This window comes from Petaurus breviceps, unplaced genomic scaffold (genome assembly GCF_028583685.1).
Source record: "Petaurus breviceps papuanus isolate PSGF00001 unplaced genomic scaffold, PetGlider_PUasm1.0 90879, whole genome shotgun sequence".
Lineage (NCBI taxonomy): Eukaryota > Metazoa > Chordata > Mammalia > Diprotodontia > Petauridae > Petaurus > Petaurus breviceps.
This window is the reverse complement of record NW_027187368.1, coordinates 9,696,323-9,708,924: the sequence shown is the minus strand read 5'-3', so window position 1 is coordinate 9,708,924 and position 12,602 is coordinate 9,696,323. Positions and strand designations below refer to the sequence as shown.

At 38.8% G+C, this 12,602-nt stretch overlaps 1 protein-coding gene across 1 annotated transcript in view; it reads left to right on the top strand.

The window, feature by feature from the left end:
• Positions 1 to 12,602, top strand: part of PAPPA (pappalysin 1) — a 306,500-nt gene that overhangs the window by 83,201 nt on the left and 210,697 nt on the right. Inside the window, exon 5 of the mRNA XM_069073822.1 lies at positions 11,078 to 11,270. Within this exon, the coding sequence (XP_068929923.1) occupies positions 11,078 to 11,270 (193 nt within the window). The remainder of the gene's footprint in view (positions 1 to 11,077; positions 11,271 to 12,602) is intronic.

Here is a 12,602-nt window from a genome sequence, read left to right as displayed (position 1 = left end):
TTTTCTACTTTGACCCTGTCCCTTTTCAAAAGCATTTGCTTCTAACTATCCTCTCCTCTGATCTGCCCTCCCTTCTGTCTTTCTTCCCTTCCCCCCTACTTTCCTGTAGGGTAAGATACCCAACTGAGTGTGTATGTTATCTCCTCCTTAAGCCAAATTCAATGAGAGTAAGGTTGACCCATTTCCCTTTCACTTTCTTTCTCTTCCCCTTCACTGTAACAGTTTTCTCTTGCCTCTTTTGTATAAGATAATTTACCCTATTCTATCTCTCCCTTTCTCCTGCTCACATTATATTCCTCTCTCACCTCTTAATTTTATTTTTTTAGATATCATTCCTTCCTATTCAACTGATCCTATGCCCTCATATGTATACATATACACACATATACATATACTCACATATGTATTCAAACACACATACACCCTCCTATATGTACAAATATTCTTTTTTTTTTTTTTGCTTTTTGGAGGGCAATTGGGGTTAAGTGACTTTCCCAAGGTCACATGGCTAGTTTTTGTGTTACATGTCTGAAGCCAGATTTGAACTCAGGTCCTACTGACTTCAGGGCTGCTGCTCTATTCACTGTGCCACCTTGCCACCCCCATACATATATTTTTGTATTTGAAAGTCAAATGTTTTGTTCAGCTCTGGTTTTTTCATCAAGAATACTTGAAAGTCCTCTATTTCATTGAATGACCATATTTTACCCTGAAGCATTATACTCAGTTTTGCTGGGTCAGTGATTCCTAGTTTTAATCCTAGCTCCTTTGACCTCCAAAATATCATATTCCAAGCCCTTCGATCCCTTTATGTAGAAGCTGCTAGATCTTGTGTTATCAGATTGTGTTTCTACAATGCTCAAATTGTTTCTTCCTGATAGCTTGTAAAATTTTCTCCTTGACCTGGGAATTCTGGAATTTGTCTATGATATTCCTAGGAGTTTTCTTTTTGGGATCTTTTTCAAGAGGTGATCAGCAAATTCTTTCAATCTCTATTTTCCCCTCTGGTTCTAGAATATCAGGGCAATTTTCCTTGAAAATTTATTGAAGGATGATTTCTAGGCTCTTTTTTTGATCATGGCTTTCAGGTAGTCCAATAATTTTTAAATGATCTATCCTGGATCTATTTTCCAGGTCAGTGGTTTTTCCAATGAGATATTTCACATTGCCTTCTATTTTTTTCATTTGTTTCGATCTGCTTTATAGCATCTTGATTTTTCATAAAGTCATTAGCTTCCATTTGCTCCAATCTAATTTTGAAGGAATTATTCTATTCAGAGAATTTTAATTCCTTTTCAATCTGAACAATTTGGCTTTTTAAGGCATTCTTCTTCTCATTGATTTTTTTTTTACCTCTTTTGCCATTTGAGGTAGTCTGTTTTTTAAGGTATTATTTTCTTCGGTATTTTTTTGGTTCTCCTTCTCCTTTAGCAGGGTGTTGACTCACTTTTCATGATTTTCTTGCATCATTCTCATTTCTCTTCCCAATTTTTCCTCCACTTCTCTTACTTGATTTTCAAAATCCTTCTTGAGCTCCTCCATGGCCTGTAGCCAATTCTTATTTTTCTTGGAAGCTTTTGATACAGGAGTTTTACCTTTGTTGACTTCTTCTGGTTCCATGTTTTGATCCTTTTTGTCCCCCAAAAGAGGATTCTATGATCTAATTGTGCTTCCTCTGCTTGCTCATCTTGCCAGCCAATTACTTGACTGTTGAGCTCTTTGCTGTGGTAGAACTCTGCTTCCATAGTGTATAGCTGTGTCCCATATTGTTGGGGTTTTTACATATGTTGTCAGAGTTATGAGGAGGGCACCCTCTCTTCAGCCACCACAAGCTGTGGTACACTGGAGTTCCTCACCCCCAAACCACCACCCAAGACCATGACCCAGATCTAAGGAGGTCAAAGCAAGAGCGATTACCCTTTAAATGATTGCTTTGTCCCCCTACAGTCAGCAGGCCAGGAGCTCTGGAGACAGCAGCTGCAGCCTCTGGGCCTCTGCCACCTCTCGCCCTGTGGGCAGGGGCAGGACCATGCTCTTCTCTTACCCTGGATCAATAGGGTTCCCCACTGATCTTTTACTTTCTCTTTTGAGTTTATCAGTTGAAAAGTCTGGAAACCACCACAGCTGTGGGTGATTCATTCTCCTGAAGTCTGCTCCAGCCAGGCTGTGCAGCTTGTCAGGGCTGTCCCAGGTCTGAACAGTGTGCCTGAGGCAGGACTGTGCTGGGCTCCCAGCTTGGTGGGATAGACCCTTCCTGTTGGTTTGCCAGGCTTCCTTCAGAAGGAGATTTGTTTCTCTCTATCCCTTCGTGGGTTCTGTAGCTCTAAAGTTTGTTTAGAGTCATATTTTACAGGTATTGGAGGTGGTTGGTGGGAGAGCTTAAGCAAGTTCCTGCTTTTACTCCATCATCTTGACTCTGCCCCTTTTTTCTGTTTTAATATAGTGAATATAGAAATTTGTTTTGCCTCTTCATTGGGTGGGAAATGAGGGAGAGAATTTGGAACTAAAAAAAAAGAAATAAAAGTCTCTGTGATTTAAAAAGAAAGAATGAAATATACATTTTACTTAACCTAAAGTTGCTTACAATCTAGGAAAGAAATTAAGATAAATAAATGCAATTAAGATGGATTTTGAATCTCTTAAGAGAGATACAAAATACAATGGAACTTAGAAGGAAGGAAATCTATACCCCAGCTTCTATGAATGGCCATTTCTGTTTGTGTCCTAAAGCCTTTTGCATAATTTCCCGTATCTTGCCTACATGAAATCTCATATATAATGAGGATCCTGAAGTGTATTATTTATGTTTTTTAAAATTTTCATAAAATTATCTCACTGAAGCTTCAGAAAATACTTTCTTCTGACATTTCCCTGCTCCCCCAACTCATGCCAGTATATCAGGATTTGGTGAATAAGCCAATGCTTACCTGATTCATGTCATTAAGGTTTGAATTTTCATTTACTTATTATTTATGACCAATAGACTTCTTGACTAGCTTCTGTTTAATGAAGAGCAACATCAAAGTTGTCTTAAGGCTGCCTTTAGTTTTTATGTGCCCAGGAGAATGAATAAAAGGAAAGGTAGACAAAGAGACCACTGGCCTGGGAGGTAGTGGCAGGGGTTCTTGTCCCAACTCTGCCCTTCATTAGTTATGCTAAATGAAGGGATTTGACTACATGATCTCTTTGAGCTTCCTTTCAGTTCTAATATTCTGTGTCTAACATTCCATATTCTTTTGGGGCTTTTTTCTGTGATTCTTTCCAGCTCTAAAATTCCATGATTCTAAGTAATTATTAAGTAGTGGAAAGGGCAGTTTGAAGGGAGAGCCTGCCAGAAAGAATTCAGAAAATGTATTCCAAATTTTGATGTAAATGATTTTAAGTTAATTGGTTTTAGGTTTCTAATTATTTTATTATCCATTGGCATTGAGCCCTTCAATTAGCACAGATAACCCAAAATGGGTTGTGATCCTTATGCATTCGTAGGAATGAAAGGGTTAGTGAAGTCATTTATTAAAAGGTTGCCCTCTTGTTGAGAAAGTGCTGCATACATGTAAGACATTATCATCTTTGGGACTTTTCTTTGTTTCACTGTCTAGACTCTAGGTCATATTCTTGTTACCATTATGGGTCCCAGTGCCTGTCTTCTTACCACTGCTTTGCCTGTGTGCTGACTCATATCAAATTCATAGATTTAGAATAGAGTGAGAATGAGCAGAGGGGGAGCTAGCATCATTATCCATTTGGAAGACTGTCCATTCTATACTCTATTTTTTTTATCATGCTGCTGATTCATTTCCCAAAGTTATATATACATACATACACCCTGGGACTGGAAATGGGAGCTAGAATGGTTTTATTAGTGGGTTTTATAGTAATCTAAGCATCTCAGTCACTGTCTCATTTAGAAGTAGGGATTACCATAGCTCTCTCATTCTTTTTCTGGATTCTAGAACCATAATCACATCAATTTTGTCATTGCTCCTGGAAAGGGTTTGTCAAACTATCCCTTTCTCTGCTACAATGATTCCATTCACCATCCCTGTGCATGACTTTCCAAATCAAAGTAATCCTTCTTAACCATTTGGCCCCTAATATATAGTGTCTTCCTCTGTTTGAATGTAAGCATCTTGAGGGGAGGACCTCTCTCATTTTTTTTTTTCATTTATGTCCCCATTGCTTAAGGGAGTGCTTGGAACATAATGAGCCCTTAATAATTTTTTTTTAATTCATTAGTTTCCTGGAAAAAGTATAAGGAAATAGGATTTGAATAATTCTGTGTTCTCTTTGTCAGCTGCTAGCATTGCACTATCCGCCTCTAGAAGCAGACCTATTCCTTTCTTGTTATTTTTCCTGCTCTGAATAGAGTAAAAAGATCTTTTTATTTCCTTAAGGTTTTTAGAAGACTTAGTTCATTTCAAGCTTTAAGCTTTTAAAGACCGTCCCAGAACCCTGTTCTCTCTTTTACCTTTGCTCTTTTCTCTCTTTGAGTGTTCTCAGTATACTGTAGTGGGAAAAGCCCTAAATTTGTTGTCAGAAGACCTGTAATCCTCCTTCTGCTATCTTCTACCTACATGACTTTCTTTGGCCTTTTATTTCTCTCCCTGTAGAGCTAGGGGTGTGGACTAGATGACTGTAATATCAGTTTGAGCTTTAGATTCTATTAGCTTCTATATATTTCTTTTATAACTTCAAATATTTCCTTAGAACCCTTGATTTCATCCAGGCCTTTTTCTTCTACCCTCTTCTTTCTTTTGATTTTCACTCCCCACTGCAAACAAAACAAAACAAAGCAAAAAAAAAAACAACATACATACTTCAAATGTAGCTCTTTGAGACTAGAGACTATTTCTTTCATTCTTTTTTCTAATACTAATAATAATAAGTTAACTTGTCTTTTCATCCCACTTCATATGTAGGAATACATAAGACCTAGAACTAGAAGAAACTTTTTAGGTCTTATGAATTAGCCTCCTCATTCCAAAGATAGAAATGCTAGGCTTAAGAGTCAAGGCCACCTGAATTTGAATCATGCATCGGACATGTATTAACTATGTGGTCCTGTGCAAATCACCTAATCTCTTTGTACCTCCTTTCCCTCATCTATAAAATGAGGGAGGCAGACTCATCACTAAAATCCTTAAGAGGCAGCTGGTGGCACAGTAGATGAAAGCCTGGACTGGAGTCAGAAAGACTTGAGTTCAAATCCAGCCTCATATCCTTACTTGCTGTTGACCCTGGGCAACTTACTTAACCTGCCTGCTTCAGTTTCCTCAACTGTAAAAGATTGTTGTGAGGATCAAATAAGATATTTGTATAATGTTCCTAACACAGTGCCTATCATATAGCAGGTGCTATGTAAATGTGTATCCCCTGTTCTTTTCTCCTTACATCTTTAGATCTTCTAAAACTAAGATGAAGACAGGTTAAATTACTTTCCCAAAGTTACACAGTAAAGATCCAAACTGGGACTTGAACTCACATCTTTGGGATCTAACTCCAGCATTCTTTCCATAGACTACTTTGTTTTCAAAGGGCTTTCCATGTCCTTTTTTTCATGTGAGCATCTTCCCCTGTGTATTCCCCTACCCCAACATACACATAGAGGGCAATACTACACACAAAGTAAGCTACCAATAGATTTTTTGTTGATAGTATGATTGATTTGCCCTGTAACTCTCATTTCAGTTATATGAACTAAGGTTTTCTCACCAATCATATGCAGAACCAAATACTTTGTCTCTAAGGGTTAATGTGTGATACCAAGCCAAGGAAACAGGAATGGAGGGAGAGCATATCACCCCTCCGGTTGTTGCTAATTCAGGTTGTTTGAAGGAAGAGCTCATTTTAGGAGTTCTTAAAATATAGAATTAGCAAGGGACTTCATTGATGATCTAATCCAGTCTCCTCATTTTACAAATGAGGAAACTGAGACCTGCAGGGATTAAGTGACTTGCTGAAGGTCACAGAAATAGTAACAGTTGTGATAAAAAAAAATGCCACATCTTGTGATGCCAGCCCCACTTCTCTTTCCACCACACCATACCAATGGTTATTATGAGAATTGTTTGATGGCTCCAGAATGGCTCCAAATGCCACCTCAGGGGTGGAATCTGAGACTTCTCAGAAGAACTGTTTAGTAAAGAGAAGCCCAAAGAATTTTCATAGGGTCCATAAACTCAGGGGATCTTGCTTTTCTGCCATTGTCTCAGTGCTCCTTCCTTGGTCCTTGGCAGCTAGGTGGTACAGTGGATATAGAGTGTTTGACCTGAAGTCAAATCTAGCCTCAGACTCTTATGAGATGTATAACCCTGGGCAAGTCACTTAACCTCTGTTTGCCTCAATTCCTGTAAAGTGGAGATGATAATAACACCAACCTCATAGTGTTGTGAGGATCAAATGAGATAGTAATTGCAAAGCCTTTGTCACAGTGCCTGGCATATCACATGTGACATATAAAAGTTAGCTGTTATTATTAGCTATTATATACTTTATTATCCTTTTATTGCTAAGAGTCACTGTGCACTCTCTGGCTTCCTCCAGTTATATCTTTTTGTATTTTACACAATATTGGAGGGCTGATTTTCACTACTGACTGTGGAAATCAGAATCAACTATGTTCAATTGCTTGACTCCCACCCCAGAGTTGAGGATAAGGCTGCCATTCCCAAACCCCTTGCACCTGCCTAAACTTTTCTGTTTCTTTTTCTGTTTGTTTGATAGGGAAGGCAAGTTAACACCATGGGATCAACAGCAGCAGATTTATTTTAAGACCTGTTTTGAGACTTCTCCCCCATCCCTGCTCCCCACAGGGTCCCAGCTGCAGTAGCCCTGACCAGGAACTGCTGGGAAGTGTTATTTATTCCAACTTAAGCCAAAACAACCTCCTCACACCATTCCTGAAGTTAAAGAGATTTAGATGCAGGTGGGAGGGCTAGGACTAATCTTTATTGTCCAGGGTTTGTTTCTGGGTCTTAGAAGGCATCCAGAACCCTGGCTAGGGACAAGTAAGTTCTAGATTTGATTTAGGTTCTGTCATTGACTAGCCAAGGAGACATTTAGATTATTCACCGGATCATAGGATTTAAAACTGGAAGGGACTTTAGACATTAGTTATGTCATCTCTGCCTCAAACTCACAGTCTTATTAGTTATCGTTTGTTAACATCAGTGGTATTTGGAGGATCATGAAGAATGTGAAAGGTGACACAAAACTGTTGAAATGTTGAAATTATCCAAGAAAATGGGGGAAGGAAGAAATAGAAGGAGAAAGTGACTGAGAGAGAAAAATGGAGAGACAGGGAAAAAGAGATAATGAGAGATACATAGAGAGACTGAAAGACAGAGAGCTAGATGAAGAGAAAGGGGAGAGAGAAGGAGAAAAAGGCAGGGGAGAGACAGATTCAGAATCAGCAGAGACAAAGGCAGAGACAGAAAGAGATATGGAGAGAGAGTGGGGGCAATAGAGAGAAAGACATAAGAGACAGTGAGACAGAAAGAGAGAACAAAAAAGGGGGAAAGAGAGGATAGAGAGAAACAGAGATGGAGAAAGCAGGGAGATAGTAAGAGAGACAGAAAGAGCAGAGACAAAGACATATAGAGAGACAGAGAGGGGAAGATAAAGAGGCAGTGATAGACTGTCATGAGAGAGAGACAGAGAAAGATGCAGAGAGAGACAGAAAAACAGAGATGGAAAGAAAAGAAGGAAAGAGAGAGGAGAGACAGAAAGAGATAAAGAGGGGGAGAGATGGAAAGACTGAAACAGGCAGACAAAGAGAGAAATGGAAAGACAGAGAGAAGGGGAGAAAGAAACAGAGGAAGGCAGAGACAAAGAAAGATGGGGGGAGCAAACTAGAGACCAATGAGTTTCATTCTGATTCCAAGAAAAATTTTAGTATGTATTACTTGAGGGATAGTTAGTGAAATATTTAAAGGGAAGCAATTATCTCAAGAACAGGCCATGTCAGATTAACATTTCCTTTTCTGACAGATTTTCTAGATTGTTGTATGAAGGAATTCTATAAATAGAGATTACTTAGATTTTAGTGAAGCACTTGATAGAAAAGATGTTGAGATGTGGACTAGATGATAATACAATCAGGTTGATTCTGCATTAGTTGAATGGCTGGATGAAGAGTCACTATTTATGGTTCTACTTCATTTTGGATGGGGGTCTTTACTGGAGGGCCTCAGGGATCTGGTCTTGGTCCTGTTCTCTTTAAAGTTTTCATCATGATTTGGATATAGGTATAGAGAGCATGCTTTCCAAATTTGCAGATTGTGCTAAGCCAGGGTTAGGGGGTAAGGGGTAACTTTGCAAGTTGAATGACAAACTCAGCATCTCAAGAATCTTGACAGTCTAAAACATTGAACCAAGTCAAAGAAAATGAAATTTAATAAGGATAAAGTCTGACACAGGTCCAAAAAATCATTTTCACAAGTATAAAATGGTCAGATGTGGCTAGGTAGCAGTTCATCTAAAAAAGATTGGCAATCCTAGTGAACCTGGAGCTCAAAGATAGCCAATGGTATGCAGTGTCAGTCAGTGGAGCTTATGTGATCTTAGGTTCCATTTAGAGACAGTGTTTAGAGAGGTGTTAGTCCTCTGTTCTAGTCAGGCATTATGTTTGCAGTTCTTGGAGCCACATTTTGGAAGGGACATCAATACAGATAATCACAAGCCCAAAAAGGGCTTCAGGATCATTCCATATGAGAAAGAAACTGAGGGTTTTTTTTCTTGCATATGAGAAGATTTAATTGAGATTTGAAAGAGTTTTAGCTGTCTTAAGTATTAAAAAGACTGCCATACAGGAGGGACTAGATTTGTTCCCCTTTATTCCAGGGTCCAAAGCTAGGAGCAATGGGTAGAAGTTGTAGTGAGACAGATTTAGGATTGATATAAAGGAATATTGTTTAACAGTTAGAGCTATCCAAAAGTGAAGATGTGTTGCCTTAGGAAGTTATAGATTCCCCTTCCATAGAGATCTTCAAGCAAAGCCTATCTATCTTTTTGCTGGGGATGTAGTAGTAAGGATTCTGTTTTAGGTATGGGTTGTGTTAGATTATCTCTGAGGTCCCTTATACCTCTAAGGTTCTGTTTTTCCTATTGTATGGGACATGACTAGCAAATTAATATGTATAGAGGTGCAGTGGGGTTTTTTATTTGTGGGTTTTTTTTTCCTGTTTTAGTCAACTAAGAGACTGTAAAAATTAAAGTAGCTGCCAAAATTTTAGTAATAAAATAAGTGCAAATTAAAACAATTCTGAAGTTCCATCTCATGCCCATTAGATTGGCAAAGTCCCCTCCCTCCCAAAGTAAATTAACAATTGTTGGAGATGTTTGAAAATAGGCACACTAAGGCAATATTGGTGGAGCTAAGAATTGATCCAATTATTCTGTTTGTTTTTTGTTTCCTTTTTTGGAGGGCAGGTGGGGTTGTGACTTACCCAAAGTCACACAGCTAGTAAGTGTGTCAAGTGTCTGAGGCTGGATTTGAACTCAGGTCCTCCTGACTCCAGGGCCGGTGCTCTATTCACTGAGCCACCTAGCTGCCCCTTTTTTTTTGTTTGTTTTGGTTTGATTTGTGTTTTTTTGCTTTTTTGGAGGGAAATTGGGGTTGACTTGCCCAAAGTGATCCAACTATTCTGGAAAGCACTTTGGAAGTTTGTTAAAGTTACTAAAGCTGTACATAATCTTTGACTTAGTGATATAACTACTAGGCATCTACTCCAACTAGGTTAAAGATAGAGGGAAAGGACTCATATGTACACAAATATTTATAGCAGCATTTTTGGTTCCAAAATAATTGGAAACCAATTGGGTGTCTATCAGTTGGGGAATGGATGAGCAAATTATGGTACATAAATTTAATGGAATATTGTTATATATTAAGAATGAATAGAATTTCCCATGCTCCTAGGAGTACAGCTTATACTTTAGGACTGTCATGGAATCACAGAACCCTGAAATGAGAAGGTACTTTAGAAGTCTTCTAGGCCAAACCCCACCCCAGCAAAGTTTCCTAATACAGGACATGTCTTCTTCAACACCATTCTTCAGTCCTAAATCCTTGGATACTATAATTGTCTTCACATAATGTATATTGATTATTCTACCAGGAAGGAATGCTGAAATCAAATTGTAACTTAAAACTTTAATTCAGAGAAAGAAAAACATCTGATGACCTGTGTTCAAATGTGATCTCTGATGCTTATTACTTGTATGACTTTGACCAAATTATTTAACATTCTTCCTCATATATTAGATGAGGGGATTTGACTTGATAGAATCTAAGGAATCTATGATTTTCTAATGAAGATGAAAAGGAACAGCATTATAGAGACATAGAATTCTCTAAGCTGCAAAAGGACCTGAGAATACATATTTTTTAAGTATTATTTTTATTGCAAAACAAAAGTAAATCCACAATGTGGGAAATCTAAATGCCCTCCCCCACCAAAAAAAGCAGAATTATTAAGCAAATTGGCCAAGTTTCCAAATTGGAAAATGGTGGCTCAATTAAGATTAGCTAGCATAAATATGATTGAACTAGCATGGACGCTGGAAAGTAAGATACTAGAACATGAAATTTTAGATCTGGAAAAGACCTCAGAACATAGACAGGTAGAGTTAATAGGACCCTTAGAGATCATCTAGACACCCCCTATTCCTAACCCTAGATGGAGAATCTCAGGTCCAGAGATTAAAAATCAACTCAATAAAAGCCAAAAGTAGAATTCATTCTCCTCACTACTAATCCACAGGGCTATCTATTGTACTGTATTGCTGTTCTCACTGCCCACCTTGCCATAGCTTCCAGTCAGTTCTCTGGCATTCCCTGGGTATACTTTTCAGTGTGATTTCCAACCCTCCCCCCCTTCTGTTTCCTTTCACCTGTCTGTAGAACTGATGACTATACTAATTTGTTCACACACCATTAACTCCAGAGTGCTGGAAGAAGCCAACCTTGGCATTGGCAAGAGCTTGGGCATGCACACTCCCCCGCCAGCTGATGTCATAATTCTCTCCTCTGCTCCCTCCACTCCCCATTCTTATCTCTCTTTTTGCTGGTTTGTAGAAGATGACTGCACTGACTCCTTCACGCCCAATCAAGTGGCGAGAATGCACTGCTACTTGGATCTCGTCTACCAGAGCTGGCAGCCTGCCCAGAAGCCTGCTCCCATAGCCCTGACTCCCCAGATTGTAGATCGGACACCCACCTCAGTCACCCTGGAGTGGTTTCCACCCATTGATGGCCATTTCTTTGAAAGGTGAGCAAAGGTTATGAAGTACTAACCCTTCCTCTCTCTTATTTAGAGGGAAGAAGGAAAGGGGTTATCAGGATTTCTAAAGCAAGAATCCTTACACTTTCTAGAACAGCAGCAAATTGCCAAGCCTTGGGATCACTGTGGTGTGGGCGTGGGGGCAGGATTACCTGCTTACTAGAATTTAGGGCCAGTATTTGACATAACTAAAACATACAGTTTCCAAAATAATAAAGGTTTATGTATACATAGGACGTGGTGGTTATAAAGTACTTACATTTACAATATTTCCTTTTTACCTCGCAAAGCTCCTATAAAGCAGTTACTATCAATTTTTTATGTCCATTTTATTCATTTTAGTAAACAAAGGGTCTGTGATTTTATTTTGTTGTTGATATGGGCATTCTTTTCATCAATGTACGTTATAAGTTCCATTTGTGAGTTACTGTGGCTGAAAAATTTCTCACTCTATAACAACCTGATAATGAGTCTCCCTAAACCTAATTAGTAAGACTGATCTTCACAGAGAAGCTACACAGTATTACGTCAGCCCTTCAGACTCAGCGGGCACTACATTTTGTAGCCTGAGAGACTCTAAGGGCTTTTCCATGACATTAGAGGAGGACATTAATGGAGAAAGATGTTTTTTGCTGATGAGGAAACTGAGGCTTAGGGATAATAACAAACCTAAGGTCATATGTCAGGAGAATCCTAGCCTCTTGTCTCTTAATCCAATACATTATGGCATGTTGCCTCATTCCAACCCTGATACCCTTATATGAATCTGAATATTATGGGTCAAATAACATAAAGTATCATACCTAGATTTTATTTTAAGTATGTGAGTACTGGGTGAGGGAAGTGTGACTGGTCCATAGTTAGTGTGAAAAAGATCTTGGTTTTTTCAATAGACAGCAAGGTCAATATGAGTTTGCCAACCGTGTTAACATGGTAGCCAAAAAGAGCAAATATAATCTTAGGCCACAGTGCAAGAAACAGTGCCCAGAATCAGTGTGGCAGTAGGTCTGCTGTCCTCTTCCATGTTCAGTCATGGGGAGTATGGTATTCAACTCTGTGTACATCATTTTCAGAAGGACTTGGCAAGTTGGAGCAAGTCTAGATGAGAGTGGCCAGGGTGGTGAAAGGTCAAGAGCCTTTGCCATTTGACAATTCATTTAATGAACTGGGAAGAATATCCTGGATAAGAGAAGATTTAGCTATCTATGATAGCTATCTATTTGGAGGTCTTTCATATAGAAGAGGGATTAGATGTGCTGGGAACAATAGGTAGAATTTATAGCAAGGCAGATTTTAGCCTCATTTTAGGAAAACATCTCG